The sequence below is a fragment of the Crinia signifera genome, chromosome 3 (genome assembly GCF_055691185.1).
Source record: "Crinia signifera chromosome 3, ASM5569118v1, whole genome shotgun sequence".
Lineage (NCBI taxonomy): Eukaryota > Metazoa > Chordata > Amphibia > Anura > Myobatrachidae > Crinia > Crinia signifera.
The window spans coordinates 170525737-170539297 of record NC_139219.1 but is presented as its reverse complement, the minus strand read 5'-3'; the positions used below and the strand labels follow the sequence as shown (position 1 = coordinate 170539297).

Below are 13561 nucleotides of genomic sequence, written 5' to 3'. Positions count from 1 at the left end.
TCTCTTCTTTCTGCACGCTGCATCCCAGCTGCTCGTGTCTCTGGCACCGGTGGGAAGGAGCACACAGTAGCTCCGTCCCCTGCAGTCACCCAGCGGCTTCCCCATTGGAGGGTAGCGTGCAGCGCTCTCTTCCGGCAACGCGGTTAGCGACACGGAAGCCGGGAAGACGGCTGAGTACCTTTCACATTGGCCAGTATCTCAGGAAGGGAGCAACCCTGGTAGCTAGCAGGGTTAAAATCCCAGGACATTCCTGGGGCCAACCAGGTAATATAGGCCAGTGTAAAAGGGGTATAAGATGGGAGTTCAATTTCTGATGGGATGTTGCTATGGGCAACCAATCAAATACTATATATTATCTTCTAGAAGGTGCTTAATAAGTAGATTCTGATTGGTTGCCCATAGCAACATCCCATGTAAAATAGAACTCCCATCTTAGTAAATTTCTATTGTTCAGCCTTATCAGATGACAAGACTGATGAGTATAAATAGCAAACTTTTACTGAGGTACTGATATCACATTTCTTTATCTTATTTTGATTGGCCACTAAACATATCCTCTAGTGAGAGACAAGGTTGTGCCTCCATACACACTCTACAGATATCTGGCTATGCTGCTGCTGGATGTTAACACAATTAGCATAATGGGTTATAAAAGGGTGGACTGAACAGCACATAAATGCATGCGGGCGGAGAACTGGTAGCATCACAATTTCTGTACATAACTGCTTTGTGCAGAAAATCCCCTTAGACTTCAGAAATATTTTGGGTACTTGTGTAGTTTCACGGCGCCCGATATATCGGATGCGATATAGGCCGATATATCGATGTGACCTGAAGAGATTTTTGACCTGTTCATAACCCCACTATCCACTACGCATGGAGTTGATTTTATATAGTGTGGCGAGCGCAGTAATCGGCGTCCCCTCGCGGGGGCTCGGTGGCTCGCTGCGCTCACCACACTATATACAATCAACTCCATGCGTAGTGGAAAGTGGGGTTATGAACAGGTCAAAAATCTCTTCGGCCGATATAGCATCCGATATATCGGGCACGGTGAAACTACACAAGTACCCTAATAAGACAGCCACCAGTAAACAAAATAAGGAATGCATACACATTCAATGTCGGACTGGGGCATTAAGGGCCCACAGGGAATGCAGTGGTAGGGGCCCTCAAAAAGGGGGTGTTGTCAGCCCCCACAGATGCTTGCCTAACCAGAGCAAGCATTGTCTTGGCCAGCCAGCAATGCACTGTAGAAATTACACCATAGTCTGCTGCAGCATAAGGTAACATATGATATATGATATATATATATGATATAATGTATTATTCAAGTGTACAGTCTGGAACCTGATCCTTAGTCCAACCTTGCATACATTAATGCTAATTTTGTGTGATATTCCCCTCAAATAGTCATGTTGGAAGCGGGTTCCCACAAAATTGAAGAACTTAGGTGATGTCGCAGAAGTAATCTCCAATATTTAATGCAGAAATTCAGTTTTCTTTTGCAAAAACAGTGAAATGTGGAATGTGTCAATGTCTATGGGTTACAGACCTAACGCTTTTACATGAGTCGTCATCGCCACCTGCACAATAGAGTGGCAATGGGAGCAAACTGAAAGTAAATCAATTACAATCACATTACTTATTGTCCACTGGGACAAGCTCTTATCAGAGGCCTTTTCCCAGCAACTCAGACATAATAAATTCAGGTGAACAAAGATTCCTTATTACCGCAAATTGCAACGATAGGGAATAACTACAACTATTTATAAAAAATAATTAAAAAATATTTAAAAAACGTACAGTAAATCATCATCATTGTGCATCTTATTCAGACACAGTAATGTACAGTACTAACAAAGCAGCCCTTATCATTATAAAGTACTTTATTTATTGTCATTTTAATTGTGAATACTAAAGCATTGGAATAGCTTATAATTATATTGTGCAGCTCAGGAAAAGAGCCCCCCCCCCCCCCTGCTTCTCCACCTCAGGTACAAGAATAACTAGGCCAAAGTGAAACTGGACACTGAAACTACAATGCAATTAATATACATTCATTCTAAATGACACAGTCACAGTAGATGTTTTGGGCATCTATAGGACAAGGCTAGTGACATATACACATGCCTAACATGTGTGGGGGAGGTACAGAAAGGGGTCTATGAAACACAATCTAAGGAAAAACTAAAATCACCAGTTGTTTTAACAAGATAATTCAGAGCATCTTCCCATTTAATGTCTTGAACATGTAATACAAGCTGGACGGTCACTGGTACTGACACATGTTTGTGTCTTTGACATTAATTTTTATCAAAGATAAACACTCCTCATGGTTGTTTAAAATACTGTATTAAGCGATGCATGCAAAACAAATCAATCTCTGGATTAGTTAGCAAAGTATAAACATACAATTCGTCATTGGACATCTGCTACAGTGTTATAATAGCCTGCATCAGAGCGAGTAAGGGCCATTTCTAAAAACTGGTCGCACAAAACCTTGCAGACAGAACTGATCCGTGTTCTGGTTACAGATGTGTGGTTTGGTTCTCCAACCCCTGAATTTTGTGGTTCCGAACAGAACCAAACCCCAGTTTGGATACCCCGTGAAGATCCAATCCTAAAGCCGCGTACACTTTTTTGAATTTTGAGAAACCACCTGAACTTAGGTGTAAACCCATCCAAATCTTATCCCCCAGTTATTTATTAAAGCAAGTGTGTGATGCAAGGGCGTCACTACCATAGGTGCAAAGGGTGCAGCTGCTATGGGGCCCAGAGCTGAAGGGGGCCCATCTTTTACTGTCTAAGTAATATGTTTTACATACATTTATCACCATCATTTGCTAAATAGGGGACCCTTACAAACCGTTGCTATGCGGCCTACAAATATCTAGGTACGCCTCTGGTGTGATGGTCTCAAATTATATAACTACTTAAAGCTTCATATTATGAAGAAGGTTTGTCACTTGATGGTATTATGATATGAAGCCTTCAGTAACATTATTATAATGGTCCAAAAAAATCTATGCTTTTAGTATGAGAATTTTAAATACACATATAAAAATTACATACAAAAGAACTATTCAGTGGTTGCATTTTTTGTTTATATGAATAAGAACCACTAATATGGAGCTGTTCTTGGTTAGAAAACCAAAGAAGAATATAAAACTTTCTAATGTTCCTAGTTTTAACCTGGTTTGCTGTGAAAAGCCGTTTACCGCCTTAAGGTGTGGACAACATGGTGCGATTCGGGTTAAAATTTGATTTTGACTATGCAATTTTGTCTATCAGATTTTGGGCAACTGTACTTCAGCCCTAGGCCAAATACATTCTATAGGCAAGATAGCCAACATAGACTTGCCTGCACAGTCTATTTTTTTATTCGATATTGACTAAACAGGGGCACGCATCGGCATTGAATGCGGCTGAACACTGCGATTCAGATTAACTTTCTATTCGACTTTGAATATACAGTATATAGTCAAGAATTGCACTGTATGTCTGCGCACAGCTTTAGAAGTCATATTTGGAAAGATCCCTGCTTAGTGGGTGATTGCTAATAACTGTCACAGTTTCCTGATCACCCAGCAGGTCACATGTTGCAAGTCACCCAGCAGGTGCACAGGGAGAGCTCAACTGTCACAGTGGTGGTTGTTTATGGCAGTACCTTGTCACCTAACTCCGAAACAAAGCAGCCAACTAAAGCGCCAATATGATTCTTCAAATCTATGTTCCAAGACATTTAATTTGGTATATGATGTGCTCAGCTCAGACAATATCATAGAAATAGATCAATCACAAAAGTCATCCTTCTGCTATTAAGATAAAGATAAGGCAAATTAATTCATATTTATATTTTTACAGAATATGCAGAGATGTAGCTAAATTAATTGCACTACTCAACAGCCATTTTACATGTGACATAATGGAGTTTATTTAGTGCCGATCAGGCGAGCTATGATGGCGACCAGTGTCTATTGCTCACCGCCATACATACAGATAGTGGTAGATGCTCAAATTAGTTCAGTAAAACTTTTCAGGTGCATGCAAGGGAGGGGTTAATACTTAGTAAGTAACAAGACATTGGTTCCCCCGGCACACTGAATAGTTTTAACAACCAATCTTGAACACTACATGATAATAGAATTCAGAGATATTGGTTACATATACCTCACCGCCATAGCCTGCCCTCAGTATTCAACCCACCCCCCTGCACTCGCCGTTTCTACCTTGCTGTTTCGAAAAAGCAAGGTGGAAATGGGGAGTGCGGAAGTCAAAACTGTGGGGCTCGCTGCTTTAGCAGCAATGTTCTGCGGAACATAGAATAGTGGCCAGTGAGGGGGTTAAACAGTGTGGATGGCTTGTTTTCGGCGATTCTCATCATAAAAACCCGCTCAGCAGCCACATTGAATATAGCCCAATATATAAATTTGCATCAAATCCAAATAAACCATTAGAAATGTAATATCATGTTAGAAAATCATTTCTGTGATTATGGGACAGCAAAGACACTAATAATAACAAAATAATAATAACAAAATCAAAGCTCTGTCCTAGGTCACACCCAAAAGCTGAGGTGAGCGGCACAAGCAAGCCGTCTTCCAGTGCGGTCAACATCGGTTTCAATTTGAAAAACAGTATTTTCTGTAGTACAGTGTAACATGTCAGATGGAAATTCCAACACATAATGTATAATGATGTTTATTAGATACTTTTGACACACCTGCTTTATCAAATAAACACAGAGCTAAAAAGATTAACAAAGTGAGGTCTGGTGATTGGGGTGGCCTAGATGTCTAATGAAAGCAGCTGATGACCTATTCTTTGTTAAAGTGTTATATACACACTATAAAATTATTTTTCCAATCTGGCCAGTTGGAATGAAAATCTGGAAATTTCTAAGAACAAATTACAATTAACCATTTGCTCTTTAAAACAGGAAAATGGACACAATTTTGTTTGTTTTCTAAGTTTGGGAGCAAACTGTCAATTGTCATTTGCTCACAGAAATTTCCAGATTTTCATTCCAACCAGCCAAATTGGAAAGACAATCTTTTAATGTGTATGGGCCTCTTAACAATCTTGGGCGCAATGAGTGATGTAGGCTGGGGCAGAATCGTGCATTAATTTGACCAGATGACAAAATTTCCAACAATTCTTTTTTATGTTCAATAAATACTTGCATTATATATCAGTAATAATTGGTGTTGTCCATCGTCATTTAAACAGATCTTCAGTCTGAGGGGAAGGTGTATCAAAACTTCTAAAGAGTGGATAAATAGAGAAGTAGAGAAGTTACCCATAGGGACCAATCTGCTTCTACTTATCATTGTATAGAATGTATTTGATAGATAGGAGCTGATTGGTGGCTCTGTGCAAGTTCTCCACTTCTCTGTTGATGGTGTAATACATTTCCCCCTGATAACAGCCCTTAGGCCACAGATAGCTGTAAAGTCATTTGACCAACATATTTGTATTCAGATTATCTTCTCCTGCAAGATATTCTATGACTAAGCATTCTCATAGCTGAAGTATAGTACAGTAATCCTTTAAGGTGATCCTCAGGAGCTCTGAGGTGATGTTTGTTGTCCTTCGGTAACGAATAGTCTGGAGAAAGCTGTGTGAGGAATCTTTAAGTCCAAATGTATGACTTTTACAGCTATTGTCAGCATATAACAAACAACTATTCGGCAAACATGCTGTAATTAATTCATTTTAATTTTAACAACAACATGTGACTTCAGCAGGTGGTGGGAGCTTAATATGCTTATTTCTCAGTTTCCTGCCCTCTGTTGAATCAACAAAATGCAGATTGTAGAATTTGTAAAACCAATGATTTACTAGACTGTAAACATATTATTTGGGAAATATCCACGCAGGCAACACTTACGGTAAACTATTATTGCTGAATCAGTGCAATCAATGAATCATTACACCATGAAGACAACAGTGTTTCTATTTATCATGCAACATTTAATCCGTACCATACCAACAAACACCCACATGAGGTACACAAGAGAAGTAGTGGAAATAAAGTTCCTCATATGGTTGAATTACAACTAGTAACCGGTTGTAGGGGGGAGGGGGGTGTTAGAGACTCTGTAAACAGCAGAATATAAAACCTATACATTTCTTATGTCCCAGGACTGGATTTAAACAGTATGGCTATGAGGTGCACTTGTGGGTAATAAAGCCCTATGGGGTTTTATAAAATAAGGGAAATCTACATATATATGAAATCTTTACCCTCTTCAAGATAATCAATGTCTCTAGTAAAATGAAAATCTTCTGTTTGAGGGCTGGTGTATTACCATGTAATACCATGTGCTTTCTGAGCATACTGTAGCTCATAATACAAAGGAATGCAAATTCCCTGTTTAGGATACATATCACATTTGGACATTGTGTAATCTGTCCATCCATCCATGTCCCATATAGCCACAATCTGTGCAGTCACTCGCAGCATTCTAAGGATGCTCCGGACACTGGGCAGTGATTCTATTCCTGACGTTGGCTGCTCCGTCCCTTGCAACATTATGACATCATGTGGGATTGGCACAGGGCATTCCAGAGCACTGTTAGCTGCCGCTGACTGTATATGAGACAATGCATCTGTAACCCCGCATCTTAGACCTGCTGCATTTGTAATTGCATCTGTGTGTGGCCTGCTGCATGTGGGATTTTGCATGTCTGGTTGCATTGTAGACTATAGGACCCCTCCGACACATACACACACACACACACACACAAACACACTTGTATTAAGTGCCCCAGGCCCCTCCAAAGCCTTAACCCAGCTCTTTAAACCATTGGAATAAATTACATTCACCATGCCTAAAATGCACAGGAAAGATGCTCCATTGTGTTACTCAAGTAGTGTCTTAGGTGCCACCTAGTTGTCTACATTCCTTTAGCAAATGGTAGCACTGGCCCTGTATGTAAAATAGAAAAGTAATAAAAAGCTAGACGTAAAATTCCACAGCTACATTCATTTTCCAATTTCGTTAAATGATATATTTTTTATAGGAAATTTTGCTTACCCAGCAGAAGTACTATAGCAATGCAGAACTGCAGTGTATTGCAGAACTCAAAAGCTCTGAAAGGGCCTTTGTATTTTCACGTACCCACACTGCTTTCTCAAGGAACTATAGATCATTATGCTGCACTGCAGTGTTGGTAAGCAGAGTTAGTACACACAATAGATTTCTATTCACACAGTGAGATACATATAATCTGGCACGCATTATATATACCATAGTATGTATGTCGTCACCCTGTAGACAGAAGCAATAGCAAGCATATAATGTGCAAACCAGGACTCACTCTCCATACTAATCCATCAGGCCAGTGCTACTATATGCATATTCGCGTGATCCATTTCCTACAGCTATAAAGTGAATGGCTGTAAGCATTTTGGTTGGTCAATAACTCCAGCCATACACCAATCAGCATGCTGACAGCTTTCCACTGTCTGGCAGCAGACTGAGGGGTAGATGTATGAAGCAGTGATAAGGGAGAAGTGATAAAGTGGCTGGTACTTTATCACCGGCCAATCAGCTCTTGACTGTTAAGTTACAGACTGGGTTTAAAAAGGGACAGTCAGGAGCTGATTGGTCGGTGTTAAAGTACCAGGCACTTTATCACTTCTCCTCCCTTATCACTGCTTCATACATCTACCGCTGAGTGAATTTTGACATAGTACTCGGTTAGCATTCACCCAGTTACTTCAGGTGCATACACATTAGACAATATAGTTAAGGATATGCGCAATAATGAAGATTGTTAATGATATATTCTTGCATATAGTCTCAAGTGTAGGTACTATAGCGTTAACCATGCATGCTACAGCGGGTCGTTAGAGATGTCCTCCTTCATCCATACATGCAAGGCAATACATACATGCTAGCAAGAGTAATGCTGTGGTGCCACCCCCCCCCCTCCCCCCCCCCCCCCCCGCCATCGTTCAGCAGTGCCGGCACCCCACCAGGTCCCAGTCATCATCGATATTGCGCTGGGTACACATTGTTTGATATGTACCCAGCTTTAGACCCGGTGTGTAAAGTTCTAATGTTTGAGTAAATTCCCCCCTTATGCAGCCAATGGTAATAGATTTGATGATGGTACTGCTCACTCACATTTATTGAATAAATGACTAAAAGAAACACGTAGCCAAAAATAGCATGCATTAGTATCTTTTTAACATGCATGTACTAGTGTTCCTGTATCCCAATCTAAACTAATGTCATTTTACAAATAAGAAGTATTTCCCCTAGAAAAATGAACAATACGCTAGCATTCTTTATTGGGAGTGCTTGAAAACATGTTTCTTTTAGAAAACTGGAATTAACGTATAGGTTCTGGAATACTTATTTGATATAATATTCCCAAACATATAAAAAAAATATTTTTACTAGTAATAAGAAGATATAATTTAATTGTTACATACTGTACATGCTTAATCTGCTTTCTCTACATCCCTAAAATAGCAATTTGTAGTCAGTCTCAATTAGCCTATAATTCTGGGGATGCTCAGCTGTCAGGCAAATATGGCAGTTTACTTCAACAACAGCTGGAGAGACATGGTTGCAGGCCTCTGGGCTAGTTCACTGTAGCTGCGTACCCAGCAAGTTCTGCTTGCCGCTAAGCCTCTTCTATACAATCACTTAGAAAATCCATTATTATTATTATTATTACAAACTTTATTAACTATATTGGAACAATGACTAGTTTATGTTCCATGCCTGACTAGTTAAAATCTTTAATTCTATATTTTTGATCTAGAACAGTGGTTCTCAACCTCGGTCCTCAGGACGTTGTGCACGTTTTCCAGGTCACCTGACAGGTGCACTCATTATTCACACACATTTGAAAAGATCCACAGGTAGAGCTAATTATGTCTCCTGTGAGTTTGTGAGGTGACCTGGAAAACGTGCACTGTTGGGGGGTCCTGAGGACCGAAATTGAGAACCACTGATCAAGAACATTATGTATTAGGTATTGAGCTCAGTGCTTCATTGTGATTTAGTAGACTATGTGCTCTTAGAGATGACTGCTTCCCAATGACTTTATAGCTGGCTTTCTTACACTAAAAGATGGATTCCCCATCTTGTGATCCCGTGTACTTAAAAGCAGAATTATGAAAAATCCCTATTTCCCCGACTCCAAAATTGGCTATTTTGCACCTATCTAACAGTCTGTCTAGTAATGAACGATATATTGTAGGCCATATTTTGATCACATCTAAAACCCTGATTGCACAGTATTGGCGTTTCACCCGAATCCCAACCATCCCCCAAATCAAACAAGCTGTCCAAAGCCACTGCGAATATGAAACCGCTAAAGTGCGCTACTCTTCCTCGACCTCCAATCCACTAATCAAGTGGCTTGGCTGGTCTGAGTACTGGACCACTAGAACATAATTCATACTCTAATATTACGGTAATGGCCTCTGTTTAAGTCTATAGCCTAGTCTCCCTTTGCTACTGAGAGCTTTCTGAGCACCTCCTGATTGGCCTCTTTAGTAATGTTGAACTATAAATGCATATATATATATATATATATATATATATATATATATATATATATATATATATGTACGTGAATGTATCCATGTGTGATCTTCTGTTATTTGTCCCCCCCTATTTTCTTTTTCTTTATGTACCCTATTATTTATTCTGTAATGTAAAAAACTAATAAAAACTAATGTTTAAAATAAAAAATAAAAATAAAGCAGAATTATGATAAAGAAACTAAATTAATCTTAAATGACACTATGAAAAAGTACACATGGTCAGGTATTTAATAACACAGTCATAATGTTATTGTTTTCTTTTCTTTAATAGTCTCATTATAACACATTTACATTTGTATAATCATGTACAGTATTCTGTGCATGATTTCTATGGACTTATTAGTCTGACCAATGATATTGGGGCCCTAGTGAGTGCACTGAAGTGTAATATAGAAGTTCTGTTTTTTGGGGGATAGATGGTTAAAAGCTACTGGTTCTGATGTACATGGAAATTTAACGTGTTCTGCTACAGTTCTTTCAGGAAGTATGCTTTACCTTTCTATTTCTTTGAAAAAACAAAAATAAATAACTAGATAAAAAAGACTTTTAAAGGCAGTACACAAACACACCAAATACAAAGCAATAGCTTTCCCAGAAGAGGCAATTAAGAAGAAATATTAACATGTTAGACTTTACAAATGACGCTGGTAATTGGAGTGCACCGAAAAGGCTAACTGAGGTCTCCTTTTGTATATTAGTCAGACTCCTCTCCCTCTCTGACAAGAAGGGGGGGGGTAGAGTTTTGTACTGTCACTGCTAAATGTGTCTGGTCACACATTTAAATCCTAAATATTATGGTTATTATAATGATAAAACCCCTGTTGCTACAGAATCCACCTAGACAAGGGGTTTCCCCAGCACACACATAACAATACACATTTACACCACAAACTACAACATTAGCACGTTGACTACTACTCAATATACATCTGGTGAATTCAAGAGGGTGGTACATTGAAAGAAAAGAGGGTCAGAGGAATTTGGGTTTCAAATAGCCATTTTCTTGGTAAAAAAGCGGGACAATTGTGAAGACATCACTATATAGCAAATATTTGTGTTCCTCACTAGCATCTGCTGTCTGTGCATAGTATCTGAAATTATGCGCAACATTTAGTTTATGATGTGTAAATAATCTCATTAGAAATTGCATATCTAAATCCATGTATGAACTTTCATTTACCAAATGACTAATAAAAGAGCATTATACAAACAAATAACAACAAATATTAGGAGCCATGTTGCTCTGAAGCATTGAAGATCTCTACAAACAGTGAAAGCAACGTTACTACAAAATATTTTCCAATAATAATAACAATAATTATCATCATCATCAATAATTTATTCTCAATTTTCCCTTCTACAATGGGATGGCAAGAACAGAAGATTATATTAAACATACATTTGATTATTTTAATAACATTTCTGAGTTTAAATCTTAAAATGTAATAAATAAATAAAAAAAAGATAGCCCTATGCTGTTAGTTACTGGGTCAAATCCATCTTGCTCTATACATGCTTGTCTGACGTGCATTACTATCAGGATGACATTACGCTATTTATGTTGCTAGGTTACTAGAAGTGAGTTTGCATATTCAGTCTATATTATGTGCATTTGTGATATACAGCCAAGTGACACAGACAAGGATGTTCACTGAGAAGCAATACGGATGCAGCTTGAGATTTTATATATATATATATATATATATATAGATACATATATCTATATATATCTATATATATACATATATAGATATATATACAACCCAATAGTGTTATACAGCGCCCATGTGCAATTTACCGATACAATGATTTCAGTCTTTCCACTTTTAATAAAGTATTGTCAACCAAGATTTCTTTTTATAGATATATAGATATATAGATAAGATATGGATAGATATTTTACACTCTGAATAGTTTATGGCAATAATGGTGATCATTTGTATAATATGATAAATATATATATATATATAGTTTACACTTGCTTTTCATAGATAGATACATAGATAAATTAGCAATTAGGCCTTAATTAACAAAAACTTGCATGTTGAGCTTTTGACAAGATAATATATAATCACAGTTTATCAGTTTAATTCTTTGCATCATGCAAATAAATGTGTTTAGTTATGACAAAAGATAAGATTCTTGAATGGCTAACAGCGCTCTTATTTAATTGTTGTACTCGTAAGGAACCAGAAAACTTGAACGTGATCACATTACACTATGCATCCACAAATAGAACATGCGAGGATTACCAGTAGTCTTTATGATAAGAGAACAATCATGTACCAAAATGAAAAAAATGAAATGTGAACACACACAGTAAAAAGCTCTGAAGTTTTGGTCACTTACAAGCAAAAAGATGTGCCTTACACCTGAGCACCACGGTGGCCAAGCTCTCAAATCCTATTATCATAATGTGACGATGTAACAGTAAACCTTAATTGCAACTTAATGTCAGCCATGTCAACCAACTGCAATTAATGTCACTTCTTAAAAAGCTTTGAACTCTGCCAAACACATCAAAATATTACAATATACAAGATCATACCAAAGCTGCATTAGTAAAGATTACACCATCTGTAAAACCAAAGTCATTTAAATGACCAGCAGGATATATAAAGAGGGTGTCCAGTAAGAAAGCTTTCCTTCCAGCTGTAGAAGGGCAGGACTACTTGTGCAGCTGGACCTGTATCTGACACTTGGAAGTAGTACTGACTGTGCAAAGTGGTACTATCACAGCACAGACTGGCCGGCATACAACTGTGGTCTTCTCATGACAGGGCACTAGGCTGTCTATAGTAATCATCATAAAGTAACCAAATAACACAACAGCTTGCGTTCTACTTTCACTTTATATATCTGATATAATTTACATGATCAAATATATTGTTTGTTGATCTTAATTAAATGCAATACAACCTCCATCCACATATCTGTATCAAAAAATATATCTTTTTGCATCATTGTAGCATCTGATAAACAATTTACAAAGCTAACATAAACACCCAATAACCATAGAGACAGGGTGGGTATGTGAAACAACTATTGCAAATAACATATACAGTAGAGCTTGCTGCACCTACATATTCAGACATTATACCCTGTCATCAAGATAGTTCATTTATGTATATATGATCCTAAATCTCTTTAGTGCATAGTGAACGCTTTAGAATCAAACAAACATGTCCTCACAGAATCACACAGACAGAAATCTATATTGCACATTGCATAGTCACAGCATAGCATACAAATAAGAATTGGTGGTGCTCATGCAGAATAAGCAGCAGCATGGCAGTGCACACATCTCTCCTTACCTTTGCCTTTTAGAGAACAGTTGTCAGTGCCTTTACAGAGCTCTGGTGTTTTGACTTGAAGGACAGATGATTGCCAGCGCATGCACACACACCATTGCAAAAGCCATCTTCTCCCTGTCTGCTAGCAAGCTGTAAGTCTCCAGCAGCTCAGCTCTCCAGCTGCAAACATCTCATTAGACTAATGCATTCAGCACAGGCAGAAAACTCGATTTACCATAGCTACAGCAATGAATTTCCATTACGATGACAGATTCAACCACATCATGTCCGGAAAACCAGCCAACCACTGACTTTTAAAGAACACACACATTTTACATGCAGAAAATGAGGCCTGTGTGTTGTGTCCCTTCCTCTCAGCTGCTGAGCCAAAAAAATGTCACTGGACAAAAGTATATATTTATTGTGTATGCAGTTATATAATGCACACGTTATATCATTTGCAATTTAATCTTTCTGTTCTGTGACAATGTGACATTATGTGAATAACATTTCTCCAGAATAATAAATCCTTGAACTGTATTACAACAAACACTATGAATATTATTAAGTATTTTTGGTTATAACTACGCCGTCTACAGTTGCCATAGCAACCAGACTGTAACATCTCTTTGTCCTGATCATGCAGCAGCCTGGTGTTCTACCGAGCTAGCATGAGATCCACACATACAGTTCC

General features: G+C 38.2%; 1 protein-coding gene across 4 annotated transcripts in view; it reads right to left on the bottom strand.

The window, feature by feature from the left end:
* Window positions 1-13288, bottom strand: part of SCML4 (Scm polycomb group protein like 4) — a 73757-nt gene extending 60469 nt beyond the window's left edge. The window contains exon 1 of one of the 4 annotated variants that reach the window (XM_083176939.1): window positions 12889-13288. In XM_083176939.1, coding sequence (XP_083033065.1) covers window positions 12889-12970 — 82 coding nt within the window. In that variant the 5' untranslated portion in view covers window positions 12971-13288. The remainder of the gene's footprint in view (window positions 1-12888) is intronic. The other 3 variants (XM_083176938.1, XM_083176940.1, XM_083176941.1) reach the window with 3 other exon arrangements.
* Window positions 13289-13561: the final 273 nt, after the last annotated feature.